The sequence below is a fragment of the Ptychodera flava genome, chromosome 9 (assembly GCF_041260155.1).
Source record: "Ptychodera flava strain L36383 chromosome 9, AS_Pfla_20210202, whole genome shotgun sequence".
NCBI lineage: Eukaryota > Metazoa > Hemichordata > Enteropneusta > Ptychoderidae > Ptychodera > Ptychodera flava.
The window spans coordinates 30,271,792-30,299,650 of record NC_091936.1 but is presented as its reverse complement, the minus strand read 5'-3'; the positions used below and the strand labels follow the sequence as shown (position 1 = coordinate 30,299,650).

Genomic DNA, 27,859 nt, shown 5'->3' with positions numbered 1-27,859 from the left:
CTTGTGAAATTTACTGATTTCTTAAAGAATTAAGAATGGCTAAGACACAAAATCAGATTTTGATGCATAACCACTGGAATTGGCTCTCATGCTGAGCATATTTTACTACTTGTACAATTTTAGTTTTTGCTCTTTTTTCTACAGTTAGAGGGCTGATTTTAAATCTTGTTACTGGTTTTTAGCTCCCAGGTAAAACAGTACTTTAGGTACCTACTAAAGTCAATTTTTGCCCACTTCCCTCCGTTTAACTAGTTTGACAAGTTTTTGGGCAGATAATTCATTTTGCATGGTGTTGCCTTTGTGTTTGTCCTGCACTGCATTGTGCACCTTAGCTCTTACTAGTCCCCATGGACAAAGTCCAGGAGACTTACAGATTTGGTTCTGTGCGTGCGTGTGTCTTTGCATGGTGCACCAAGCTCTTACTTTGTCCCCCATGGATAAAGTCCAGGGGACTTACAGATTTGGTTACATGTGTGCGCCCTTGCATCCACGCAAATATCTCAGACATGCCCCGATTGACTTACTTTAAACTTGGTACAAGGATAATACACTATGGCATACATATGCACGTCGATTGGCTTTGTGATACGATTCCAATATGGCCATCAGGCTGCCATTTTATTTCCGTTTTTGTCATTTCTACTGCCATTATGCACATGATATCATTCAAATTTGACACAGGGACAACAAATTACGACTTCACACGAAATGATATGTTTATCAAATTTCTTCACAATACAATCTAATATGGCTGCCAAGTGGCCATTTTGTTCTGACTTTTTCGTACCTACATGTATACTCGTACAGTACGTGTTTGTTATTATTTACATCACTTTTTACCTTCTATCCTGTTGTATTCCTGTTTCATTGGAAAAGCGAAAGACCAGGTTATTTGTTTAATTCCTCACATACCAAGCATTCTTGCTGGTAGAGATATCTGGATTTGCTCATTTTGATCTCAAAAAGGAATATGTTTCGTGACAAAATTACCAATATACTATAAATGAAACAGTGGGTGTTCTTGCTCAAATTCCGGAATATTGGTGTATGGTTTGAGCTTCCCTCAGCCATTTCCTGATCAGAGTGCACTGACATACAAAGCGAACCCTGGTAATATGACTGGCGAACCCTCGTAGCATTGACTAGCTTAATGCCATTAAAAACTCACTACATAACAGTGTAATAACTGAAACGACTCTCTGCGGGAACTTTAACCCTCATCTTTTCCTCTCCATCATAAAATGGTTGCATCCTCATTCTAAATGTATTATCCTGCCTTTTTTTCCCCCCCGTCTGGCTCACACAAATGGCTCCAACTCAATAAACACCGTACAAACTTCACCTTTGACACGCACACGGCACACCTGGGAAAGCTGTTTGTATTGTTAACGATCTGTCTCATCATGCGCCCGTTTTCTGATTGCCTGCACAAGGTAGCGGCTTTTTTTCCTGTAGGCGTCGATGAGAACAGTAATGGATCTCACTGATAACGTAAAAGCTGTCTGTTTACCCTTTAGGACTCTATCTCATAAACTCATCCACTGGGATGGAGACGTCTGAACAACAACCGGGCTAATCTTTTTGATTGAGAGTTGCTCAGAATTTGCTGACGCTGTCTTCTCATTTCCATGAGGTCAAAGTTCATAATTTCAAAAACAATAATCAAACTGACTTTATGCAGATGTAAAGTTTAATAAATGGTACTGATAAACAAGTTTGGTCGGCATGATAGATTTAAAGTGCGCAGGTGATAAGTTTCAGTGTGTTTCTTGAAAGTAAGGAGGGTTGATATTGACCTTTGACCTCAGAGCCAGAACTCACATCAGAGGTGTAAATGATTATTTTGATCACGTTAAAATAAATTATGTTAGAACAGCAGCAACTGAGACAGCTTTTTTAAGGGGACGAAACCTTTGATTTCCCTTCTGGTTATCTTCACATTGCTTCTTGCTTCACATTGCTTCTTGCATGGCTACTGTCTGTTTTGGTCCCAGAACTGAACATAATTTTGTTGTACTAGATGTCGTACTGGATGTTGACCCAATGTTTTGGATATAAGCAGTAATAAGCAGAGTATGGACAAGACTGTTCTTAAAAGCAAATATGCACCTTTTTGACCAAGGCAGCGACGTTCAACAAATGATTCAAGCATCACAAAGGGATGAAACTTGCCTCGGCGAAATACTCGGCGCAGTTATTAGATATGAGACGTTGAATGCTCCTTGATTTGAAGTGGCTTGCTTTGAATACACTCAATGATTATCAGCCAAATACAGTCCAATGCTGATTGCTTCAAAGAGGTCTGACTTCAATGTGCATGCCGATACGAGAGTTAGCTCTGCGAATGCTCACTGATTGGAAAGAGTTGGCGGAAAAGAACATTCAGAAAATTTGTAGAGTACTGCTAAGGAAATTCAATGATCATCATTCATTTGAGGACATATTTAATGAGTTTGTGTTTGCATGAGACATATTCAATAATTTTGAAATGCTTTGTTCTCATGTCTCCAATGAGAGTATTGAAAACTGCCTTTGGTTTAGCTCACACATGTACTGCTGAAGTATTTTAGACACTGATATTGAACAATATTCTTTTTGGCAGAGGATGATAATAAGTATTTGACTGAATTTTGCGTTCATGATCAATGATAATCAATTTCCAATCAATATCTGAGCTGCGTTTGATTGTTGACAGTTGATGTTTAGCAGAGACCTAATTATTATGATCGCTGCTTTGCACTGTCTCAATACAATGTTTCAGTATAATTCAGAGTTCTTGGGTTATGTGAAGTCTGCTTTACCGTACTGCAATGAATTGTTTATTAAGTTTATATGTACATGTAATGTTCAGCTATGGTTTGTTTGATGATATGTGTTGATCTGTGTTTCATTACCGTACTGTGTGGATAAACCAGATGTGTTCAATTGTGAATCGATTACCCACTCGGTGACCAACGTCAAACATAGTTCGACCAATAGATTCCCTAAGTTGCTGTGAATAGTGACAATCGACCAATCAGATATAACCTTCCAAGCCAGCTGCTCAAAAACCTGCCCCTTTAAGTGTAGCAGTACAGTGACAGCCTGCCAAGTTCTGTATTTCGAAAATTAATGATTATCCGGCTTTTCTCTCACTATTCAGTACTTTGTCAGCCCTGCATGGAGTAATAGCTGTGTGCAATCATTCTTCGCATTCAACTCTTTGGCAACTTAATATCCATTCATACTTACGGAATAAAAAAAAAGGCAAATGAAGGAAATAGAAGTTGACAGCAAAACACAGAATGTTCAGAAAACTTGGCTGACAGAAACGTATAGTGTTCTCATGCACACAATGAGGAAAGACTTCAAATCCATCGTAACATTTCAAGAATGGGGCAACCATTATAGTTATGACATTCACCACTTTAGCCATTAAGTAAGATTGACACATGAAAGACCGTTTGAAAATTAATTTGACATTGAATCCGTGTCGGCAATTAAATTATTGAAGCTAATATGGCTGGGCTGGGAAATTACACAGGGGTAATCGGACAGCCATTGAAGTGGTCAGAAAATTATGAATGGCAGAAATTATTGTCAGCAGTCAGTATCTTATTTTATACTTTTGTAGTGAGAGGAATATTCATTTGTTCATCCTACACACATAATTTTCATCTCGTAAAAGCAATTTTGTATTCTTTCTTCATCCAAATATCCCCAGAAGCAATTCATCGAGTCTAAGTATTTTTACAAGATGGTTTTCCTTGTATTCGGTTCTTGTAAATGTAATTCTGTCGAATACGAACCATGGGATCCAACTGTCCACGTGTTTTACTCACGGTGTTTAATGACAGCCATAAAAGGCAAACATATACATGATAGCGTTTACACCATAGCTTTTTCTGTATTTTCGCTTTTACGCTTTGTTATTCTGTGTGCTTTTATCCTTAATCTGTATGAATTTGCAGTCAGTGAAAAAAATTTGCTTTGAAGTACTACTTTGAGAAAAACCTTTAAAATGTGAAAAACTCTATAAAAATTTGCAAATTCTGTACGTAAATTGAAAAAAAATGTAATTGCTTGGAAAAATACTGCCCCAATATTCAAATTTAGCGACTCATATTTAAATTTATGGGATTGTTATAGTCCTCAATGACTGAACCTTTTGGTGAACGTCTCACTACTTTCATCATTTAAAACTTGCGAGGACACATGGTGCTGTTTGACTTTACTGACCCAGCTCGTCAAGTCTTGTAATTGCAAATTTCCCATAAAAAATACCAAATGCAAAGCAGATGAGCTTTTCGACTTTTAAAAAAACCCAGGAAAGTAGATTTTCATCGATCATTTTTTACGCAGTTAGACAAATATACAAATATCTATTGTATGCAAATTGGCTGAGTGTATTGTTAAACTCAGGCCATAAAAAGTGATTTATTATCATGTAACAACGAAATGAGGATGTCACATATGCTCGGAAAATAGCTGGGAAAAAATATGACCTTTTGTAGTTGCTTGGTGTTTACCATAGTATCATCTCAATTTAACATGACTAGGGGAATATTTTTGCAGTCCTCGCATATTTTAAATTAGGTTTCGACAGCTTCAACTGCTTTTATTGATAAGATTACAATATCCTTTTTTCTGCTTTGTCAAAATTTTTAAATTGCAGTGATATCTCAAAAAAAAATAAAAATCAAATTTAAAAAAGCAAAATCAACATTGTAAATCTTAATTGAAAATTTAGTAACTTTTGTAAATTGATTTTTGATTCAAATTCAAAACAACTAAAAATAGTTCATGTTATTTTGATGTGTTAGGAGTACACACATGTTCAAAGTGTGATAGGTATCGAACACACAACTTATCAAATGAAAGAAACTTACGACAGATTTTTTATTTGGACGGCAAGCTCTTTTAACTTTATTCAACCCAGCAACTGTAAATTATTTGTGAGAAAGGGGATCAAATAATATATACGGACTTTCACTTAAGCGGATTCAGTGAACAACAGCAGCAAGAGAGAAAAAGGAAAAACATTACAGGAAAACTGAAATACATGCACATCTATTAACTTCATGGTATATGTATGGAAGTCCATGAACGACACCTTACATTCGGTGTGTCTATTTATACACTCAGACATACAAAGATAATAAACAGGATGAAATATTGCCTGTAATTACCCAGAGAGGTGGTGAATACTCACGTACAATGGGGGCCGTAACCTTCCAAGTTGACAATAATGGTATAATTAAGTAGTCTGTGAGCACTACAGCAGTTTTCGTACTTTTGTCAGTCATTTCATTGTTCTGATAAATGATACGATAAAGCAACGGGGCCGTGGGAGATAGGAGCCAGCGAAAGGTACGGTGCTGGATAGACAGCAAATGGTAAAGTTGCTGTGATTGTAAAATATGATGGGCAGATTTTAACTAAAAGCATGGATTCGGGGTCTCTGGTTGCCATGGGAGACTGAAACTTTCAAATCGAGTCGTGGGGTCAGCGTGGATTGCGTGATCAGGAAATCACATACATTGATGTATGGCCTGGAAACAGGAGGTAGTTTACGGATAATAGTATTAATATAGAAATATGGGAAGTGCTGTCGTTATCAGGCTGACATGCTGTGAAATGGCCGTGTTAACTGGTTCCCGGGACGTGAATTGTATCGGAGATGAATGAGGGAATTGGCTCAGCAGTCCCAGATTTCTTTCTCCGTTTTTTTTTCATTCTCCCTTTCCCTTCAAACTCCCATGGATGTGTGTATATTTGAATGAAAGTTCAATTGCACGATGAGCGTTGTCAGCAGGACTTGATGAATGGATGGCAGACTAGGGATGTCATTAGTCGGATCAGAAAGTGGAGCGGTTTTTGCACCAACTCTGCATGTTTTGTGCCAGGAGTCAAATAGATGACACTCCCGGGGCGCGCTCTAATGGCTTCTAATTTCTGAAAAATACTTCTAATCTTACAATCTGTCTGTACTAACGACAATTTTGCCCTTCCAAAAGAAGATAATTGGTCTGCAAAATGACAAAACCAGCTCCACTCGTGGCGGGACAACTTTCACAACGTAGCTAAAATATATCTCAATGTTGGAACTTGACATAATTTTTTCCTTACATCTTCTTTTTTTTGGCAGATGAGCTGAAAATAAATCGGGTGGGCTACTGCCAGGCAGGAATAAGCGCCGATGTCACTAAAGTAAGTACTTACGTTGTATGCGTTTCGAATTTCAATGCGTGCAACGCTGGACATCATAAACTGCCCAGTCTCGACGATGTGTTGCAGAGTGATTGTGTATGTATACACTGACACCTCATTTGGGCAGACTGTCTGCACCAAAAATACACACATCCTGTCAGATATTGCCTCGTAATCACAACTTGTCCCCACCCATCATCATCTGATGAATTTTTTAATCTCAAGTACCAAGCTTTGTCAACTGATATGTGCACTTTGTATGAGCATAAGAGCGTAATTGTACTTTATAATTAGATTTGTATATGTATGATGGTAGAGACTAGTAACTTTTTACACAAAAATTTCCCTGTTGGGGTGGTAATTGCCATGACCAAACTGTGTATCCTGTCCGTGATCGCTTGGTTCCCAATTTTTTCCGGTGTTCTGTAGATCACATGTACTTCTTGCTATTTGGTGCAAACTTCAACTTGTATCTATTAGCCAGGATCTCAAACCAATGCAAACATAAAAATATCGTCTTCCTTGTAAAACCTTACTCTGCAATATTACGTGTACCTATAAACAAGAAAAAGCGTCATGAAAGTTTCATCGAATGAAAGTGATCCCGTTTTTTTTTAAATTTTTTACGAAACAGATCTTTTCATAATGTAACAGTCTCATGCTATCAGTGCTATTAGTAATACACATATTCGTCTTGTCCTGTACCTGAAAGTCTTAAAGTCAGAATGGACAGGAATTACTAAAATTTGTGTGTGTTCATAAAGAATTTGCTAGTAATAACATTCAAATCAAAAGAGAACACGTGTTAAATCATGTGTGTTATCACATGGTTTATTACTTGTAATCTGGAAAAAGCAGAAGGGAAAATATTTTAAAAGGCTTAATGTATGGACACTGAATTACTTGGCATGTGTATGACATATTGCTGTGTGTACACACTTTCCCAGCTACTGTTAATCTCGTTGCTTTAAAGTGAGTCCTGCATAGTACAGTATGCCAGTGTTTGAAGGATTTTTATGATCAACATTTATTAAAGACATTTTTAAAACCCAACTTTTAACATTAATATCATTTTGGTGAAATGGGTACACCCTTTTTATTCCCATGTTTATACCCAGAATAGTTGAGAGCAACCCTCTATCAAATAGCGCAGGTAATGCCCTTTTATACTGCGAATTACTGTGGCTGCTAAACGTTGATGCTATTTTAGGCATGCAAAATAATAATGCATCATAAGTATGATCAAAAATTGTACACCTATGCATACTTACAGTTTAACAATCACTGTTTCACTGTTATTTGTTTGCTAGAGTACAAAATTCTCAAGCTTAAAATAGCTTGATTCATATTCTTGTTTTGTTAATGCAACATGTGAACAAAGATAGAAAGGATTATGTTGTGATATATTTAATATGTTCAGTTTGTATGTAGTCTACAAGAAGGAGGACACTGCTCCAAATCATAAATATTGAAGTCATTATATTCCATGCAAACTCGTAAACAACGTTGACAACTTGGCATCCATATTGCATAAATATCCACGCGATGCAAATACCATTTCTGTCAATCTGTTTATAAGCAAGAACAACAACGACAAAAAATGATTCACCCCACTCAACGTATCATTTCTATATTTACAAACCATATTGCGTGCCTGTGTTAAAACCTTGAAAAAATGCATTACTCACCGAGCTGTATGCAAATGAACAGCTGGTTCCCCGACACCACCAGTCTGCCAGCATGCCAGTATGCCAGAGTGCATTGCAGTCAATGTCTATTGTCCGTATCGTAACCAGAATTTACGTAGTACTACCATGATAGGTCAAAAAATATAATACACCGTAATAACCAAACATCATGTGAATATCACATTTCACAAATCGTATTAACCTTAAACAATGAGGCCTAGAAGAAATAATGAAATAACAATTGATTGCGGTAATAGAATCTGGGGCATAAAAAGATTATTTCTCTTGTCTAGTTAACCTTGCAAACTAGTGTGAAATTGGGAAAATTGCCATATTACAAAAAAAGCCCGGAAGTACAATGTATGTCGTGTGTTTCCTTCTCCCAATTATTATCCTCGTCTGAATTCAGAAAATTAGAAAAGCCGTTTTGTCGGGGAGGGATCATGAATGGAGGTTCAGATTTGATAGAAATTGAAAACACATTGTACACTAGCCTGTCTTTTATTGCAATAAAACCACATTTCACAGGTCCTCTAAGCTGTGCTTGTTTGGCCAATTACGCAGTTTAATTCTGACTCATGGATTACATCGAGGACACGTGTATTTTTTCGAAAACAGCTAAACCTTGAAATTTGTGAATGGACGAGGTGACAAACATATGTTACGATACTGTCTATCATTTTTCTGTACGAAAATGACCGGTATTTTTTTTGTAAAAGTTCTCTTTGAACATCAAAGGTGGTCAGGATGACAACAGACATTACGTTAATTACGATATTTTTATTTGAATTGCCATTTGGAAAATCATAAGTAATTATGCAGTTCAAGGTGATGTACATTTTGTAACACAAACAATCGAATGGTAGTGACCCTTCTTTGCTGTGAAACTATCTTCACAGATTACTAAAACATTGAAATTTTGCTGTTGAATAAAACCCAATTGAAATATTTTTTATTTCAAGTTCACCTTCCAAATTTACAAGATTCAACTTTTTAATTATAAATTTTTTACGGTATTTATAAACAAAAGTACAAAAAAATGCAGTTCAAGTTTTAGAATTGATGAATTGATTGTTCACAAGCTTCAAAAAGTGTGGAGTAAACACTCCTGTAAAACTATTTTCATCAATCTTTTATGATGTAAATCTTACAAACTTTAAATGACAATGACCAAAAAATAGCTTTTCCTTGCACATACGATTTCTGAACCATAGCATTAAATAGACAGTTATCTAGCAATGTAGGGCATATTGAATTTTTTTCATTGAACAATGGAATATTTTAAACCTTTCAAATGCCAGTAGGTCCCTCGGAACTCGTGTCACATTATTTATCGTCATGCTGGTATTCATAATGCGTATGCAGACACTGTTCTGTCTCAATGACAGTGTATTTCATAAAACATAAATACCTTGAATTTTGATAATCTTCCGTAATTTCATGAATTGGGATGCCTGTTTTGCTGATCATTTTCAGTTGAGATGTGATGGAGTAGAAAGTTTTTCTCAAGGATCTGTTTAAGGTAGACGGAGCAAAGAATGTTGGTGAAATTTTGGTGTCTGCAGTGTTATGAGCAGTCACAAAGTCTGCCAAATAGACTGCTGTTTAACATGCAGAGCGTGTGCTGCGTGGGTTTCGTCCGTAGACGGCAGCAGCAGCAGACAGACAGACATTGCAACCATTAAAGATATAACTCAAACTCCCCTCGAGTGACACCTCGATGACATGTCCGCAGTAGTTCCAGCCAGGAGTCAAAAAAAAAAGCAAACCGGCGTAAATCTCCCCGAAATCCCCGAGTCAAGTCATGTACCCGCACTGGATCATTTCCAATCGGTACATGACTTTATTCCCTGATTAGAAGTTCACAGGAGTAGTTAATCCATTTTGCACCTGATACAGATTGAGGGGTAAAGTCCCCGGCTCTTGACATTAGCTTTGGCATGTCAGTCCGGGAGAGGTGTTATTATAGTTATTACATGTGAAACTTGCTAAAGCTATAGCTTACCAGTATTAGAGCACTGCGGTATCCCAGCTTATGAATATATGTGCGTTGATAATTCACAATTCTCAGAGTATTGTTTTTTTCAGAGGGAAAAAAGAGATTCAGTGTAAATTTCGTCCGTCTTTGTACATAAAGCACAAGGTTGTACACTGGCATGAAAATTGTGGTATTAAAGAAAATGTGACAGTGAGGAATCTGTAACAGCCTCATTTGTCTTCTATTATATTTGCATAAATCATATTTAAATTTTTTGTAAATAGTTTTGCATTCTGCATGTCTAGCCAGCTGTTAAACCTGTTCAGGAAAAGGTTAAAAGTAAGGATTAATGAGTGGGACTGTACTTTGTGTTTAACTGAAAATGGTATGCAAAAAAAGAAAGATTTCTATGACAAACTGGGAAGTGTTTGTGTTTCACAATACCAGTCAGAAATGACCCTCATGCATGTACATCAGACGGAAAGTTACTGATGATGAGTTGAAGATGTCGGTTTCATTGTTCAAGTTCACTTAACAAGGCTGGGGGCAGACAAATAAAATACACTTGGTAATTTACCAGGGATGACCTTTATCTCGGTCTGTTTCAAATCATCTTTGTTTTCCTTGCCATGGGGACAATTGAACCAGAAGGCTTATAAGGGAGAATTTTTTCAGCTCTCAAAGGGATAAAATATAAAAATTAGAGAGACCAAAGCACCCTTTAAAAACATGTTGGCACTTGTCAACATGTTCCCAACAAATGGAAATGATGATAATTACAGAGATACACCAAACCTTTCACAAACATCGTTCTAAAGATGCACCCTCCAGCAAATCCAGGGAGGGGAATAAATGAAAGGGTTTTCATGTCCTCTTTTTACATTTCTGCTTCACAGAACAAGAAACATTTGGCTATCGGAGCTGTGGGAAGCTTTTATTGGCAAGGTAAGGTCATAATTTTTTTATGCACGGTTTTAATGCCGTATTCCCGCGTGCATGAACAGGAGAAGTATGGAATTTAACCAGACCTTAGCTGAGCTGGTTATTTACAAAACTGCAGAGGATAAAAGAACCGACAGCACCAAAGAGACAATATTTTTAGACCGCTTGCAACGAAAGAATGATTTACGCGATCCCTGGTGTTCTCAACAACAGCCGATGTCTACCAGCAAACTATCCGGCCATCACAAAAATGTTGAACAATGAGAGCAGAATTCACTCGGTTAATTTGACGTGAATGCTATCGGAATTGGCTCAGTGTTTTAATGCTTTTTAATTTTCTTAAGCATATCACCCTGTACCAGTATGTAGTATAAAACATTTTTTTGACAGGTAATGAGTATGATCTTTCACGCATTGTCATCGAGCAAGCAGCACATTTTTCAATGCCTTTTGTTCCAGCTCAGCTGAAGCATTTCACTCACGTCCACCGCCACCTTTCATAAATGTTTTACAACAATGATCAAGATATTGTTTTCCACTCTAGGCCGCCTCTATTACTAGCATTGTGCCTGGACTAGTAATAATAACTCGACAAAACTGCCCCGGCGTGACTTCAGTTATCTTTTACAGCGTTTGTGTCGATGAATTTAGCTTTCCGGATGAAAAAGTACAGCTCAGCTATGTGTAGGCGATAGACATTTGTTTATAGGTATACAGTAACAAAGTGAATGCAGGTATTCCATTACAGTGCACACTCCTTCCGAATCCACCGATAACGATCCGTCATAATGAAACAAATGTCTGTCTCTTCAGGCCTGCTCGTCATGACCATTTGGCCAGGTCTGTGTAGATTCTATTCATGAGAAAATGGTTTCCATGGCAGTAAACAAAACACTATGAATATCATCCTACGTAGAGGATTTTTGTTCAGTAGAGACCAGGTTCTCTGTAGGAACAGCCGAAATGTGAAAGAGTCAAGTTTAAGGTCGTGACGTCAAAGCGACGTCATGTTTATTGTTGTGGCATTGTTCAGATCGTCATCAGCTGCCTCTTTTGTTTGTTGTGTGAAACCATGGCAACCGAGAAAAGAAATAACTGTGGTTAAACAATCCATGTGTATACATGTGTATTGCAATTACCAGCAAGAACCTTGGCCCAGCTGTTAGCTTTTTAAAATTTGTGCAGGCAGAAATGAAGAGACAGGAAACAACAGAGATGAACAGTAGATGCTTTGGGGCTGCATATGGAGTTTTCTAGGGCACCAAATAAATGTTTCCATAGCAACAGATACTTTTCACCATCATTAGTATGTAGCGTTTGTATATTCAGTCTGCGAATATTGCGGAGACATCATGCTCTTTTCTATATTTGTTCCTGTGCGAAGGCCAATACTATTGACTTTCTGTGAATGGCTTCTTTTTCTGAGTAGCCATTTTCCTTCGGGGAACTCGAAAGGAAATTGGTACAAAAACCAGCACTCAGCCAAGGAAAGCAGAGGCATTGTATCAGCCTGCTTAAGTCCAATCTTCAGCCATGCACTTTCTCCATGGTTACCACGGCGAGAGAGAGTTTAAAGCGATGCTAAATTGATTTTAATACCATTGTTAAAATCACGTTAAATGGTGGGATATTGGAAGCTAAAAAATCAATATTCTTTATTCTCACTGAAAAATGGAGAAAATGCATCTCAAAAAGCCTGCATTCCATTACTGGCTTTGAAAATAAAATTACTTTCATTGATGGCTTTACTGTAAAGAAACTTGTCCTTTCATAATTACTGTATGGAAGTACAATCGAAAACGTGTAAAGCAGAAAAGAGTACCTGTAAACCCTAACAAAAGCAGCTTTTTTTCCTCTTTTATTGACGCGTGATTCCACACAACTTGAGAGGAAAAGTAACTCCAGGCAAAATGTGGTGTGTCAACCTTTCAGTGATAATTTCAAATTTATGAAAAAATTTTAAACATGATAAAGACTGCAATATATGACCGTGCATGCAGTATGCTCTATTGAAACACATCAGATTTCCCGTCGCTCGTTGCATTGATAAATCCTCCATGGAGGAAAACTCTGTCTAAATAATTGTAATAAAAGTTCATCAGAAAAAACCCAGTATTTTTCTGCTTCCGTTTGTGAATGGAAAAAGGTGGGATTCGGATGTGTGTAAATCTAGAGAACTTGGTTCCATTGTATCAAAGCTGATCGTTGATGCTTCAAATACAGTCTCCAGTTTCATCTTCTGTGTGGTATCGCTATCAATGGACATGGTGTACACTTTCAACGTATTCTCCGTAGTATTTTATCGGTGTCTTTTTTAATTGGAAGTCATATTTGCAGTTATCAACGAGTTATCGAAGGCATTAAAGACCAATCACGGTGGCTTGTCTCCTGTTGTGCATCGCAGTTGACCTGCTGCTTGATCTCGCAGACTCCGACGTTTAACATTATGATTTATAATATGAATAAAAGCTTGATTCGTCCCAAATGGTCATACCATAACATTGACAAAATATCCAAACTCGCCTCATTCCAACCCACTTTTATATCGCCAGACCCTAGTCAAATCCCATGGCCCTCAATTATTCTCTGTACATGTATATATCAAAAGTTTGCTGGAACTGACGAGTTAACGCGTTTAACCCTTTTTTCTGCCACCAAAGCTTGGTATTATCCAATTGTTTGCCTGACAAAGTTGAACCCATTCGGAGCCTAAAAGGGGTGACACCATTGAATTTCAAAGTTGTTTGATGGCACTCAAGTCTTTTTCTTGACTTTACCATCTTTTTGTCAGTTTTATTGAGAGAAAAATAAAGTATAAATGGCTTTCTTGTAGCATGTACATGTAAACCAGGAAATGGAAAGTTGAAAATTTGCACGGGAGAAGAATTCACAATATTATGTGAAAGAGTTAGATTCTGTTTCTTTGTTCGGAAAACCAGCTGAAATTAGGCTTTTGATTATGCTAGGGCAATGCAGGAGTATACTCACTGAAAAAAATCACCAAGTCTATAAACTGCAATGAAGCATGCAGCATGGGGTCAAACATCAAAACTGACTAGCATGGCCGTAGTTCAGTTAAGGCAGTGCCGGCTTTGATTTCCGAATGTATGCTTCAATTATGTCCCTACGCGTTGCAATCAGGATGTTAATCTCCCTCCGATGTGATGTGTTTGACATACGCTATAAATACCCATGGTTTCAACCCTTCTGCACTGTCAAGATTAATATTCATTTTGCTCTTCCCTCGGAGAGAGGAGGAGGAGGGGGGGAGATCATGAATAATTCCGCTAATAGCGATACTCATTGATTGGATTCCTGTGTATCCTTTGTAAATCTCCCGACGTCCACTCTACAGCAATTTCTAGATGAGAATCATAAAAACGAAGGCTGTATTTTCTTTCAGCACCATCTCGCTAATATTAAATCTCTTCCCATTTTTATCGCCCACTCTTACTCTCTCTGACTGTCTACGTCTACGTTTCTCCTTTCACAGGACAAATATATTCACAAAGTTTGAATTCCCGTCAGAAGTTGTCGAGTCAGGAGGGACCAAAGACAGCTGATTACAGTTATTTGGGTGAGTAAATCTGTCTGCAACAGAACTTCTCCAATAACAAGTGCAGCCAAGCGGACAAAGTCCGTCTGTCGTACGTTCTCTCCTTCTTTCTTTTCTTTTCCTTTTCTTTCTTTTGTAATTTGTTTATGTTTATTGAAATGAGTTCATCCTTGGGTTTCATCAAGTTTTTCTGGAATGAGGCTTGCACTAGTATTTATTCAGAGTATATTTTATTCATATCCTTTGCGAGCCCACTTTCCCCTCCTGTGTAGTTAAACTCAGGCAGTGACAATGGGTAATTCATCAAGGAATCTCGTAAAACGAGTCCCTCGTTAGGGAGAGAGATTTACCCTGATCAATGCTGGCATCCCCTCCTCTCCCCCCCCCTTCCTGATTTCTTTCCAGCCTTTGGCAATGACATCACAGATAACTGATTTGATGCGGCACTCGGAGAGAATGTTAATGAAGCGTAGCAAAAGACAAAAGAAATTCTGTGCCCATTATAATCAGAAAGTTCACTATGAGCGGAAACAAAGCCATTCAAATTCACTTTTACTCCACGCAGCCAACAAGTAGCTATGAGTGGACCTAGATGTGTCTTTTCGTTCAGAATTGAAATAACTAGACAGACTCTTTTTCTCGTCTTCTGTGTCTTCACTGAGCATTATGATCCTTCCTTTTGACGGCTTTCAGATATGGCTTTTTTGATTCTAAACTTAAGCAGATGAACTCCATATCCTCTGGCAAGGATAACTCAAATGCCAGCCACTACGGCATTACTATGAAAAAGTTATGAGTGAAAATTTTAGTATAGATTATCCTTCCAACATGTAGGTATCATTTTACTAGTTTAAGCCTTTACAGTGCTAGGAAATTTAAGATTTGACCTTATTTCGAAAAATGTATTTTATCTTTTTACGTGAAACTGAAAAATGATTGGTGTTTTTTGTGTGTTTTTGTTTGTGCTTGTGGTTTTGGTTTCTTTGTGATGATATTACAGTACTCTAAATTTACCCTTCCTTGAATAAATGCATATTTCTGAAAAGGGGTAAAAACTGGGGATGAGGTCATACTGTATGTTGTCAAACATTTTATGGGGTTATGAATAAATATGGACAACAAGAATATTTTTGCAGTTGATTTTAAAATTTACTGGTTTTGATAACCTGGCACAATGTCAAAGTTCTAAGGTATACATACTCAAGTACATGTAAATGAGTGAGTTCAGAAAATTTGTCAACCCTGGATAAATGAGAAGGAAATATTCCAGAAAAAGGAATAATACAAGACTGATATATTCTCATTGGTGTAAACAATTTTTGGAGATGGTTTGAGGTACATGCAGAACTGTGCGTAAAAAATGACAGATCTGTAGAGAGGTCAGATATAAAATCAACGGTCCAAACTCATTTGAAGGTAAAATTCAAAATCGGCGAAAAATGATGTGAATTGTGACTCTCCGTAGGCCCTTTACAGACTCTCCCACGGGAGACACTAGACACAGACTCCGTAATGATACCAGGCTACATGTGTATGTAGATGTCTTTACACACAGCCGTAAAAACAGTGTCCATAAAAATATCAAAGTATTTGACAATTTATAAAGGTAAATGCTTACATTTGCCACTTGGGGGGGAAAAATGATCAGTAAAGGTCTTTAATATATAGAGTGATAACGCCAAAGTGTCGTTCTATAAAATTAGAATGGGAAACATGAAAATGGTGTTAAGTTAGCCCGAAAAATTGATTTTGCACGGTGTAAATTTATTAGCAGAGAAGTGTACAGTGCAGAAATCTGTTGAAATCATTGATTGAAGTGAAGCAGGATTTTTGCTATTAAAGCCAAGAATGGAGGAGCACCTTTTCATTGTCAAGCAAGGTCTGACTGACACGGCTCTCGCGCCGATGGACATATTTTCATCTGTGATACCATCGATTACCGATGGATCCTGTCAGACAAAATTCAAGGGAACCTCTCACGGGAGCAATCTCTGTTGAACTTTAATTCCGACCCGGGGTTTTTGCAGACTGCCGTTTCTGTATCTTTCCCCTGTTGAATATTATATTAAATTCCTACCAAAGTTCACCAGTGCGTGGCCTAATATTTCCATGTACATTTCCTGGCGTTCCACTCGGCTGCTTCATATAATGGTACATTTCAGATCCCATGTAATACCAGTTGGGTCATTCCAATTTTATTTCCTGAACAATTACACATTGTGCTCTCAATTATATACATACATGTACACTGTGTCTTATAAAAAGAAATTATCACTACACACTAAAAAAAATGAATACAGACAGAGGTAGATTCATGTATGTGCCTTCCGATGCGCAAATTAACTTCAAAACAGATACCTGGTGGTACCTGCAATTAAATCTCAGAATTGACAGTGGATGAAATTTCATGAAAAATCCAACCCAGCACATATGATGTGTCCACTGTTATTTTTAGATTTGCGTTCATTTTTTCTCACGTTTTATGGCAAATTGCAAATTAAATTGCCATGACAGCGAAATCTAAACATGTATAATTGCAGTATTTTTGTTTATTTGTTTTTTTCGTCCATTTGATACCCGATAGCCTGCAAGAAGACACAATCATTTTACATTATCAATATTTGCACAACTTGTTTTTTAAATCCAAAACAGCCTGGGCTCTTCTCTGTAAGACACTCCAATCTACAATTGATTAAACCAAGCATGGAATTGAATTGTGTTTCACGTGTCTCTCGCCAGGCTATTCAGTGGCGGTCGGAGAATTTACTTACGATTCCAGCGATGACTACGTAGCCGGAGCGCCCCGCAGTAATGACTTAAAAGGAATGGTAAGTCATTTTGTAGTATCACGCAGTCCCCCTGTGTTTCCACTTTTAGATTACAGGCCTTTCTTTCCTTCTTGGAATCTGATAGCCCACACCACAAGGTAGATGCTTGCATTGTATGCGGTGTAGTCTTTGAATAATTTATTACAGGTACATCTGCTAGGGTCATATAAACTACACAGTGTTACCTGCAAGTCGGAATAATATCTGGCCTGTCAATAAACAAAATCCTTACAGTTTGAGTGACAGTGGATGGGGGTCTTTAAGACCACCTTGTTTTTCTTGTTTTTGTGAACCATTTCCGCGCTGTTCATTTTGAAGCAAAGAAGTGATAAATAGATTGAAAAAAAAAAATTTGCCAAGAAAAAGTTTCAGCAAAATTCAAATCAGACTTTAGTTACCCTGTGAAATGTTTCATTTTTGATGGTCAAGTTTGTGCATGCATGTGATGTTGTGACTAATAAAATGTAAATTTCTCTGCAAGACAGTAAGTCGGTATCTAAAGACATAAAAAAAAATACAAAATAAAAGCAGAAATAAAACCTAGATTCAGTGATTATGGAAGATATGAATCACTCCATGCGTATAGCTCTGATGAGTTCTAAAGATGAAGAGTGTAGATCGCTGTGTGCCTGCATAGTACGTAGAGAAAGATGTCATATCTTGCATGGGGCAGATTTAATGTGACAGATATTAAACTGACACTGCATTATGATCAAAGGCAGGCCTACACAGAGGGCGAAACCTGTCTTTAGCAGCAATCACACACACGCGCCATTTTTGTGCTTTCAATCTCGCGGCGCGCATCCAATAAAAGACTTGACAATCCAATATACTTAGGGGATGACCTTGTTGATGAGCAGTAGCCGTCCAAAGGCCGTGGCACTCATTTCAGCATGTTTAGAATGTGCAAAGTGTGGCAGCCTTCAGTGTAGCTGTAAATTTTCCCACCTCCCTGTTTTCAAGTTCTCTGTGTGAGTCATTAATCTGTTTTTGAAGTTTGCTCAACAATACTCCACAGTGTAAAGATCCTTGATTCATTGCAGACATACAAAGTCACACGGTCAATGTCAATTTCTTTGGCAATCACTGTAGTTTTCTTTCTCCGCAGGTGAAAGTGTTCGACTCCGAGCTGCACCTATTGCACCAATTAATGGGTGAGCAGTTGGGGGCATACTTCGGTTTCGCTGTCTGCGTTGAAGACCTCAATAACGATGGGTAGGTGAAATTTCACCTCTTGTTTCATAGAACAGTTTTGTGATCTTGACTAAGTTCTGATCCTATTATGCAATGAAATACGTTTTGGAGACGGAATCAGCTGTGGCAAGTTTTGAAAGCACACTCATATTTCAGGCAAACAATATCAAACCACAATATTCCCTATAAAGTACGGCTAATATTTCTTTTCAACCGCAGAGGTGTCACAACCTAAGTTGTACGGTTGGCATGACGATAGATAGCTGGTGGCAGAGTTCTGTCAGCGGATGAAATAAAACAAGATGTTACTGCAACTGATGATACACCCAGGGGTGTTAATCAGTCTTCTTCTGTTCCCACTCTCTGATTCCTTCCTGTCCTTCTGCACAACAACACTGTTGATAATTTAGTAGACTACCTTGGAGTAGAAAGTAAGGTTTTCGCGTTAGAGTTGTGCACGGAATGCGAAAAAAGTCCCTTATCCAATGACAGTGTGACCTCTGATATTTAAGATTCTGAGTTCACTGAGTCAACTTGGGAATTTCTTGAAATTTCTGTGTCAGCACTATACCAACTAATACATGTATTATGCAAAATTTCCTTGAGTCAAAGAGAGCACTTTCTTGTCAGTGGTGCATCAAACGGCACACTGCTAAAGGCTTGTAGCTATAAATGTTGATGATTTTTTTCGCATTTTTTGTTTTGTATGTCAATTACAAGTTCTTGTTCTACTCCCTAAAGAAAGTTGACACATGCATCATTTAGTTTTGTCAACACAGCGTCTACATGTGCAAAATGCACTGTAAGTTATTGTTTACATTTGAATTTTACTCCGGACCAGAATTCACTTATCAACAATAACACTGCAGTTTACACATATACAGAGGCAGAGGTTGACAAGTCGAATACTGAGCGTATCAACATGCTTTGGGGAGAAGAACAAGATGCTGTTGTTATCATGAAAACAAAATTCGTGAAAAAATCAAAAGTTACACTACTGACCCTTGAATGTCAGAGTTAAGAAAGACAAATGCTGCCTGATTTCAATTTTCCCTAGCCCTAAACTGTATTCGGATGTCTCTTTCACTAAAAAAACTATCAGGGGAAGATTATGCCATACTATATTAACTTTGCGCGATAAAGTTATTCTTTTGTGCTTCTAATACTTGTTCAACAAATTTAATATTTCCTACTTCCTAAAAAATTGCCTATTAATCGTACCATATTAAAAAGGCTGAAGGCTGAAACAGATTATGTATAACATTAAGAAGTGATATATAACTGAATTTAATTTTATTTCTTTTCATGTACATTTTTGTCATCATGTTTCCTTCAAATATAAAATTTTGAGCACTAACATATGGCACTCCTGTGTGTGTACCATATGTGATGCATTTTACAGTTTCTCACTATGCAATAAATTTTCTTGAAAGATAATGCAGACTCAAATATTTATAGATATAAAATATATGTGCTGCTTGTAGGTATATGTATTTGATACATCGTTCTGTTTGAAAATAAAACACGTAGAATTCAGGCAACCTTTTCAGGGTGATACATGCACCTCAGCATTGCCACCTGTTGTGAAATCAGCCTTTCGTTCATCATTAATTCCGGCCGATGAAACCCTTAACAGCAAATAGCATCTCGGAGAACTCTCCAGAGAGTGCGTCCTCCACCAGGGAGTGTGAAAATGACCCCTAAGTTCCATTAGCTGGGAGTTTTTATCAGCCGGAATTCCATCTTTAGGCGAGGCGTTCTGAGTAACAGCATGTCGACATGCATTTGCAAAGGGAAAAAGCTGCACCCGATAAGATCAAAACAACGCAATGGCCAAACTGTGTTACAGTAATGGAAATGTTTCTACTGTCCTGTCAGCCGTTTTCAGCTGTGTACAAAAAAGAGCTGAAAAAGCAGTCTGACTGTACACGTCTCAAACCAAGATTTTTACCCAAGCCACTTTTAGAATGAACATGAGATGTTATCGTAGGCCATTTTGAGTGGTATGCTTACAAAAAGCTCTTAACTTAGTGTTTGCGCCTTGAAATAAAGTTTTAAACTTTTGCTCAAACTTTCCACAAGGAAACTTTTAACCATTCTCTTTTATATTAACCCAGGATAAAAATCAGGGTGCTCCATGCATTTGCTATTAAAGAAACAATCTACCTAAAATTTATTTTAAAATTGAAAGTGGCCTCTGTACTCTGTGAGGAAAATTAAATTGTCCATTTTCATTAAAAAAGCGAGTGTGAAAATTCATTTACGCCACTGGCTTGATTTAAAGCCAACACAAGCAACAGGCCAGAAAACTGTTGTGAAAGTTAGAGTGTCCAACAATCTGTCCTTTGGGCACATTCTACCCTGATAGTCTGGGAGTTTCTTTTGTTTTTTGGTGGGGAATAATGCAAATTTGTCAAACAATGCCATGTAGTATTCAGAAGTCTTCATCTCTGTCAGAAAAAAAAAAGTTTTTGCTTTACCTTTATTTACAATCAAGGCTTTGTAAGCATTTTCTTTTTTCTGGCCATTCGGTATACCTAAATCATTCCTCTTTTTATCATTCCTAATCTACTAATTTCACAGAGACCGTACTGAATTGAATCCTGGAAAGCCCTGGAAATTGATAATTCACTATTAATTTTCAAAATTGACAAGATAATCAGTCATGATATACAAAACAGGATATAGATTGTAGTGTATATATTGTGAAAGTGATATTTGGAAAATTGTTGTTTTGACCTCAAAAAGTCCTTGAATTTTACATGACTTTGAATGTCTGGGCCCTAGAATTAAACACTGATAAAAAGGTTAACCATTTTAAATATCAGATCTTGGTAAATTTGTCATAATTTACTCTTCTGAGCCAAAAATTTGCGTATTTCATTTATTTTTTGTGATTTTAATGATAAACATAATGAGTCAAATTTTCCTGGGGCAAAATATTAGTAAAAGTGTAATATGTTCATTTATAAGGTGCATGTTGTCTCAATGATGGAAGAGGAGAGAGATGAAGAAGATGATTGTTTTTTTTATTTGACAGAAAATTAGATTTTCTACTCTTTGTGCAATACATTGTTACGTTGAACGGTTACGATAGTTCATCGGTTGTTATATACAAGGGAAATTTTTCTTTCGGTGAATGCCTTTTCTTCATGGAATACGCATCTACAATATGTTTGAATGAATGATCTACATATTTCATTGGAATTTAACTACCATTAGAATTTCCCGACACACAAAAATAATAACCATGTACATGTATGTGGAAAAAAGAAACTACCATTTCTTTATGATATCTGTACAAGGAAATTAGTAAATGAATCATTGTCACAACACGATAACACACAGCATGGAAGAGCAAATGTTTATCTTTCCCGTTTTCCAACCAGAAGAGATCATTTACACTGCAAAACTGTGATACAGTGTTTCTGATTCTTTGAGAGAAGACTCGGGGAGTACTTTTTCCGCCCAATAAAAACTTCATTGTTCATTTGGTCAGAATGGGTAAAACCACAGAGAACTTACAACGGGCAGGTTTTACTGAAAGGGATTGAAATAACTGCGACAGATCAACACCTAGGCAGACCTGAATCTAAGACATTCTAAATGAATAACAGCATTCTCTGTGAGCGCACAGCGGCTTCAGAATGCGATGCGTCACTTCCTTTTAACCGGGAAAAGATTAGAACGCACCGAGCTTCGTCGCTCGTCTGAATATTCTGTGAGGAACAGCTTTTATCAATCTCTTCAAACTGAATCTTTTTACTTTGAAGCCCACTCAGGGAAAAAAGGGATTTGAAAAAGAATCCCACGCATTCAGGAAGACAAAGTGTTCTAGATTCGGACGATAGTCCACAGCATCAGATTAAAAAGTCTGTTTGCGTTGAGGAAAGTATTTAAATTGAGTAGGAACGGCAGAAGGGAGATAGGGAACGCCCCTGGAGACCGCAACTATCTTCCTTGTAAGACTTGATTTGTGAGAATTTCCTTGCACAAAGCCAGGTTGTTGACAGTCGTACATAGTGTATTTCTGCTTCCTGGGGCAGTTTTAATTTTATCAGTTTGACTAATCATATTTGCAGAAGCAAGGGACTAACAGATAAAAAATCTCATTAAAACCTCGCTAAAGCCTCCCAGTTATTTATGTCTGACCATTCTTTTTTTTCCCTTTTTTTCTCTCTCGTAGGCTTGATGACATTGTGGTAGGGGCACCTTTCTTCTCCGACAGGACTGGAACGATTGAAAAATGGGAGGCGGGACGAGTCTACGTGTATTACCAGCGTGGCAAATTTGAAAGAATACCGGTTAGTACTGGGCACTGCCTCATCAGCCCTCTCATCATTGCTAAGTAATAAAAAATACCAACCGCTCATATTTTTCATAGATATTCACAAAAAAGATTGCTGGAGAATATTTTTTAGGTTAGTTTGAAAAACTGTTGTGGTTTTGTGTTCCCAGAAGTGAACACTTAAGGGCAGGAAGGGCTTGGTTAGCTGATAAAGATTGTCGTCAGTGATAAAAATTCGGTGGTGAATGTGCTAAAATGCAAACAGTGAGATAATATGGATGTTTGAAAGACTTTCATGGATGTGAGAATTTGATTTATAACTGACAGTTTTTCGAGTACTGTGATGTTTGTGAAGGACACACAGGAAATGTAATACTTCAATTAGATCGGCACAAAACAATGACTTGGAAAATAAAAACGCTACCATGATAACTTAATATAGCATAGCAAGCGTTCTGTCTGCTGGTACACAGATGCCAATGTATAGAGTTCAAATCAGGTGAACACCACTTTTCAAGGCGTGCTCAGGATGCAGACGGACACAGAGTTAGAATGACTGTTACCTCCACACATTTGTGTCTACCACCCCACTGTTGCTCACCCAGGGATTTGAAAAAACAATTTAATACCAGTACTCGTTTCACTTTTTTTAATGCTCTGGGTGTAACTATCATTTTTTCAACATAATTCAGGAAGCCCACTAAATATGAAGCCTCGAGCTCTGGTTGTGTGCAACGAAATTAAACAATTGACTTTTAAATCAATATGATGTATGAGCCTTTGTTAAATTTTGGACAATAATTCTAAATTATCTCACGTACACCATTATGCAAAAACTTCAAAATTATTCTGCCATAGTATTGATGTATGAGGGAGAAAATGTAAAAATAATTGATTTTCAAACAAACAAATCATCCTCTTCCAAAAAACGATGGTGGAATTTTCAATTTTAGCAAATGACAATACAAATAATTCAATGCAGCAAAGAATTAAGAGCTTTAAAGCTTTTTCGACTACTTTTTCTGAAAATGCGTCCCCGAGGTGCACTTTACCTCAATTGCACGTTTTGGATCATCAGTTGATTGAGCTGTTAGGGTTTTTGGAGTCCAACCACGCCATATGGTACAATATATGTCACTTTGTTTAAAAAATAACATAACGACAGTCAGCAGTTAAGATGATTTTTTTTACACCCTAAAAAATGATAGATATCTCGTTTTACCATCAGCCGTTTTACGACACGGTATGGCCTTTTTTTTGTATCAGAGACATTTTGGGAAGTGTAAATTATGTCACTCACTACCACGTATTGAAAATACTGACAAAATTGCTGCCATCTTTCACAATGGCTGTTTTATTATCAGCAGTGAACGCTCGACTTTTCTACTTTCCTGTGAACTCCTTTTAAATAAGATTTTCAAAAATTGCGCACGTGTTATCTTTTGCCAATCAAAACATTTGGAACCATGGTAACATAAAAAATATACATATGCATATATACTCATATGCAAAAGTCATTCATGTATCGTATTATTTAAATGCTAAGGCATATCTTTGTCTGAATTTGTGATAAAAATTATCATAAGCGCATAAGCATAAATATTAGCAGTAATTCTAATACCCGATTACCTGTTTGGTGTATCATCTTATTTTTTTCTGAAGATTATGTTTTTGATGGCATCATTTTCAACTCATACAAGTCTGCTTCTAATTGTTCAGTAAACTGGATGGACATACATGTACGTTTAGGAAGATGAAGGATTGTAGGTAGTTTGTTTAACAGTGAACAAAAGCATTGCAACTTTACCTCTCCATCAGTTGAGTTCTACTGTACAGACAACGCACGGCCTTGACCACCAAACCCTCTGCGTGAATCATCACGCACTGATAAACACAATGACAATTAATTTGACTCAATTTGGCTGTTAGTCTTTCATCAGATTAATTGAAGGTAAACCCAGAAAGACTGAAACCAGAAGTAAACTGCCGTCATATTTGAACATTTCCTGGCCCATATATTTTCCTTTTAGGAAAAAACCAACATCCACCGCAGGGTCAGTGGTACTTTTTTCCGATAATCACTGTGAATTGAGAAATTTGTAACATCGCCTTGGGTGAGCTCATTATTTCAGTAATCAGGCTTGTTAACTAGGCCGTACACTCACCTTCATGGGAGAATCTTATCACACTTATTTAATTTCCTCTTCGGCAATTCACACTTTCACGGCAGAAAAAATAATAATAATTCCCAAGTAAGCAACTGCCTAGTGAGAAATATATCATCGCATCATCTCCCGGTGTTCAGAAAAATTAATCAACCGCTACACAGATGTAGTCAAGCACTTCTGCAACTGTTAGAGAGCTTGCTGAAAGTGCTTTTGGATATCAAATTGAAAACAGTCATACCGTTGAAAATTTTGAATCGCTAGAAACAGCATGAATGTTTCTGCAGATGTAATGTAAAGTAATTCACTGAGGTGTTCCATTTTGTCTCTTTATCAGTCCTGCATTTCGTATTCTGTTCATTTTTGTATTTGCATAGCAAAATCTTCACCACAAAAAAAACCCCAGACAACTGAGTTTGAAAAATTGAAAATGACACTGAAAAATGTGCAGGCCATAATGATTTTGATTTCATTTATTCCCTTTTAAAACTCTATACCACAATTCAACTGATATGGTGAACACATAGATTTAAAATTTCCTCCATTCCAGATTTATTGAGAAATGATATCTGGGTACTCCTGGTTGACAGCAAGACAATCATCGCCCCTTGTCTTAGGATCTGACATCCGTCAAAGTTGTATCCACATTTTCCAATTACATTTTGCCTTTTTACATGTATTGAGTCGATTTCTTTAATGCATAAAACTTGTGCTCTTAGAGTCGGCCTGAGTGAAAGTCAGCATTCTGAATGGAATCCACTCATAATTTCCTTTCACAATAAGCCATCCTTGTACAATATGACTTAAAAAAACATACATTTATCAGTGGAAACCATGTACAGAAACGTGGCATGAATGGTTCTCAAAATGTATAATGTAATCGATGAATACTTCGAGCATGTCGTCAGATACATCAATGACAGCTTTCTAAAGCTGTAATCGGCAAAAGTAAGACTTTTCAGCAAAGAACATCTGTCCAATGCTTAAAATATGAGACTCGTTCAGCCACTCTCTGCATCACGGAGCTCAGGTTTTTGTCGAGTACTTCAGAAAATTGATGTCTTTCAAGACGACTGTCAAAGGAAGACTGTATGCTCATCCAGTGGAAACTGTATTATACAAAGACTCTCATGCTGAGATTTTGCCAGCATGCTGGTATTAAGAACGGCTGGCGCCAATGAAATTGTAGCCCCATTAGAAAGCCAATCTTGTTTTTAATCTGACCTCGTGAAGACAAGAAATAATCTGGATTAAAATTACCTTCTTTTCCAAAAACTTATCAAAGAGACTCAGGACCTAAAAATGAAAGAATTTTTATTGTGATGAGTAAAGAGATTTTTCATTTTAATGAAGCATATCGGTTATCTTTTAAAAAAAATTTAATTTCTGCAAATTTTCTCGTGACACAATAATTTTGTCTGCTAACATAATACTCTGCAGCTCAAAGAAATTTTGTTCTTACTGAAGGGCAACATGCTTTGCTGTCGCAGTAAGGGGCTTTTAGAACCAGCAAGTTTTCAAAAATGTTACTATTCAGTGCTTTACTTTCAAGTGGTGCCAGACATTGCAAAAATAGACACTTGTTTATGTTTATCCTGTTATTTACATCAAAATAAATAATTTTAATTTCAGTTTTTCCTATGACTGTTGACATGAATTCTATTCACTTTGAGGGTCTAGCATTGATAAATGATGAAACGATTTTTTTTCTCACTGTAGAAAAAAAACTTCATGGTGCCTCTGCACATTATCTCAATTCTCATACATGTACTTTTGAATGGGTACAATTCAAAAATTACATTGGCAATTTCCTTGTTTTGTATGAAAATTGAAATGTGTTCAAGTTTCAGCTCACTACATATTTAAACGTAACGAGTGAAAAACTTGAACTGAGAAACTTATCAATACTGGCATTGCTAAACAGCTTGGAGTTCTGCAAATCAGACTTTTGTGATATCATTAAAAGTTCTAAAAGCTACCATAATTTTGTAATACAGCTTAAACCACAGTACTTACTCATTCCTAAAAACTGGGAAACTGCCACTTGAAGACTGTATCTCTTTCACTTACCGATAACCGTACTTTCTATAAATAAAAGCTTCTTACCAATTAATTGACAGCAGAATCTAGCTTCAATCATAGACTTTTATGGACAGTTTCTTTCAGAACCACCAATAGCAGATCTGTCACAGATTTTAAAAGGCAGCTTTCTTAATGGTGATTCATTTAATGATAGGACGCTATACATCTTGCCAGTCATTGTAATCTTGACTTCCGTCTTGTGTGTAGCAGAGACTTAATAGTTGTAAATCTACCAAAGATTCTAAGCTTTGGTTTTTATTTGGGAGGAAGAGATTGTATTGACACAAATGCCTGACACTGAGAGGGGAAGATATTTACACTCCATTGAGATTGACATTTTGAATCCTTCTCACACTGAGGTCATGCTTGGCTTCTTCACACTTCCACACGGAGTTCATCCGGTGTGATCAATAACGGGTACTTAACATTTCAACCGGAAAATATCAATTCTGCCAAAATACCTACCTTTCTGTTTCACTTTCTTTGAACCCTTTTCACTGCCATGGTTTGGTCCTGTTACATTGTCTTCGAGGGCAAAGGTTGATGTCTATTCTGGGGAATGGGGATGTAAGGGTGAAACAGTTAATGTAGTTTGAACCATGGCATGCCGGTTCAGTTCACATTGAGATGATATATCCCAGTAATATTTTACAGTGCCTCATTTGAGAATGAAACATGGTCCGTACTCCAGCTAATGTAGGAATATATGTCTTAAAGAATTCATGTATTGGTTTTGTCCAGCATAGCAACATAAGTATTTTCTTCATGTTCAGTTCATCATCTTTAAAGTGCCCAGTAGTCACTTTTTATAGGCCTGAAATTTTATTGTCAATAAGAAATCGGAAAATCAAAAACAAAAAAAGCTCTTTAAGAACATGCAATGTACACACATGAAAATAAGTATCGTAGTTTTGCTACAAAATGTAACTTTGTCATATTTTGCGGTCAA

At 37.1% G+C, this 27,859-nt stretch overlaps 1 protein-coding gene across 1 annotated transcript in view; it reads left to right on the top strand.

Annotated features, from left to right (window-relative positions):
- Positions 1-27,859, top strand: part of LOC139140623 (integrin alpha-8-like) — a 105,396-nt gene that overhangs the window by 7,030 nt on the left and 70,507 nt on the right. The window contains exons 5-10 of the mRNA XM_070709985.1: positions 6,128-6,189; positions 10,752-10,800; positions 14,291-14,374; positions 17,093-17,181; positions 18,290-18,396; positions 22,562-22,679. Coding sequence (XP_070566086.1) covers positions 6,128-6,189; positions 10,752-10,800; positions 14,291-14,374; positions 17,093-17,181; positions 18,290-18,396; positions 22,562-22,679 — 509 coding nt within the window. The remainder of the gene's footprint in view (positions 1-6,127; positions 6,190-10,751; positions 10,801-14,290; positions 14,375-17,092; positions 17,182-18,289; positions 18,397-22,561; positions 22,680-27,859) is intronic.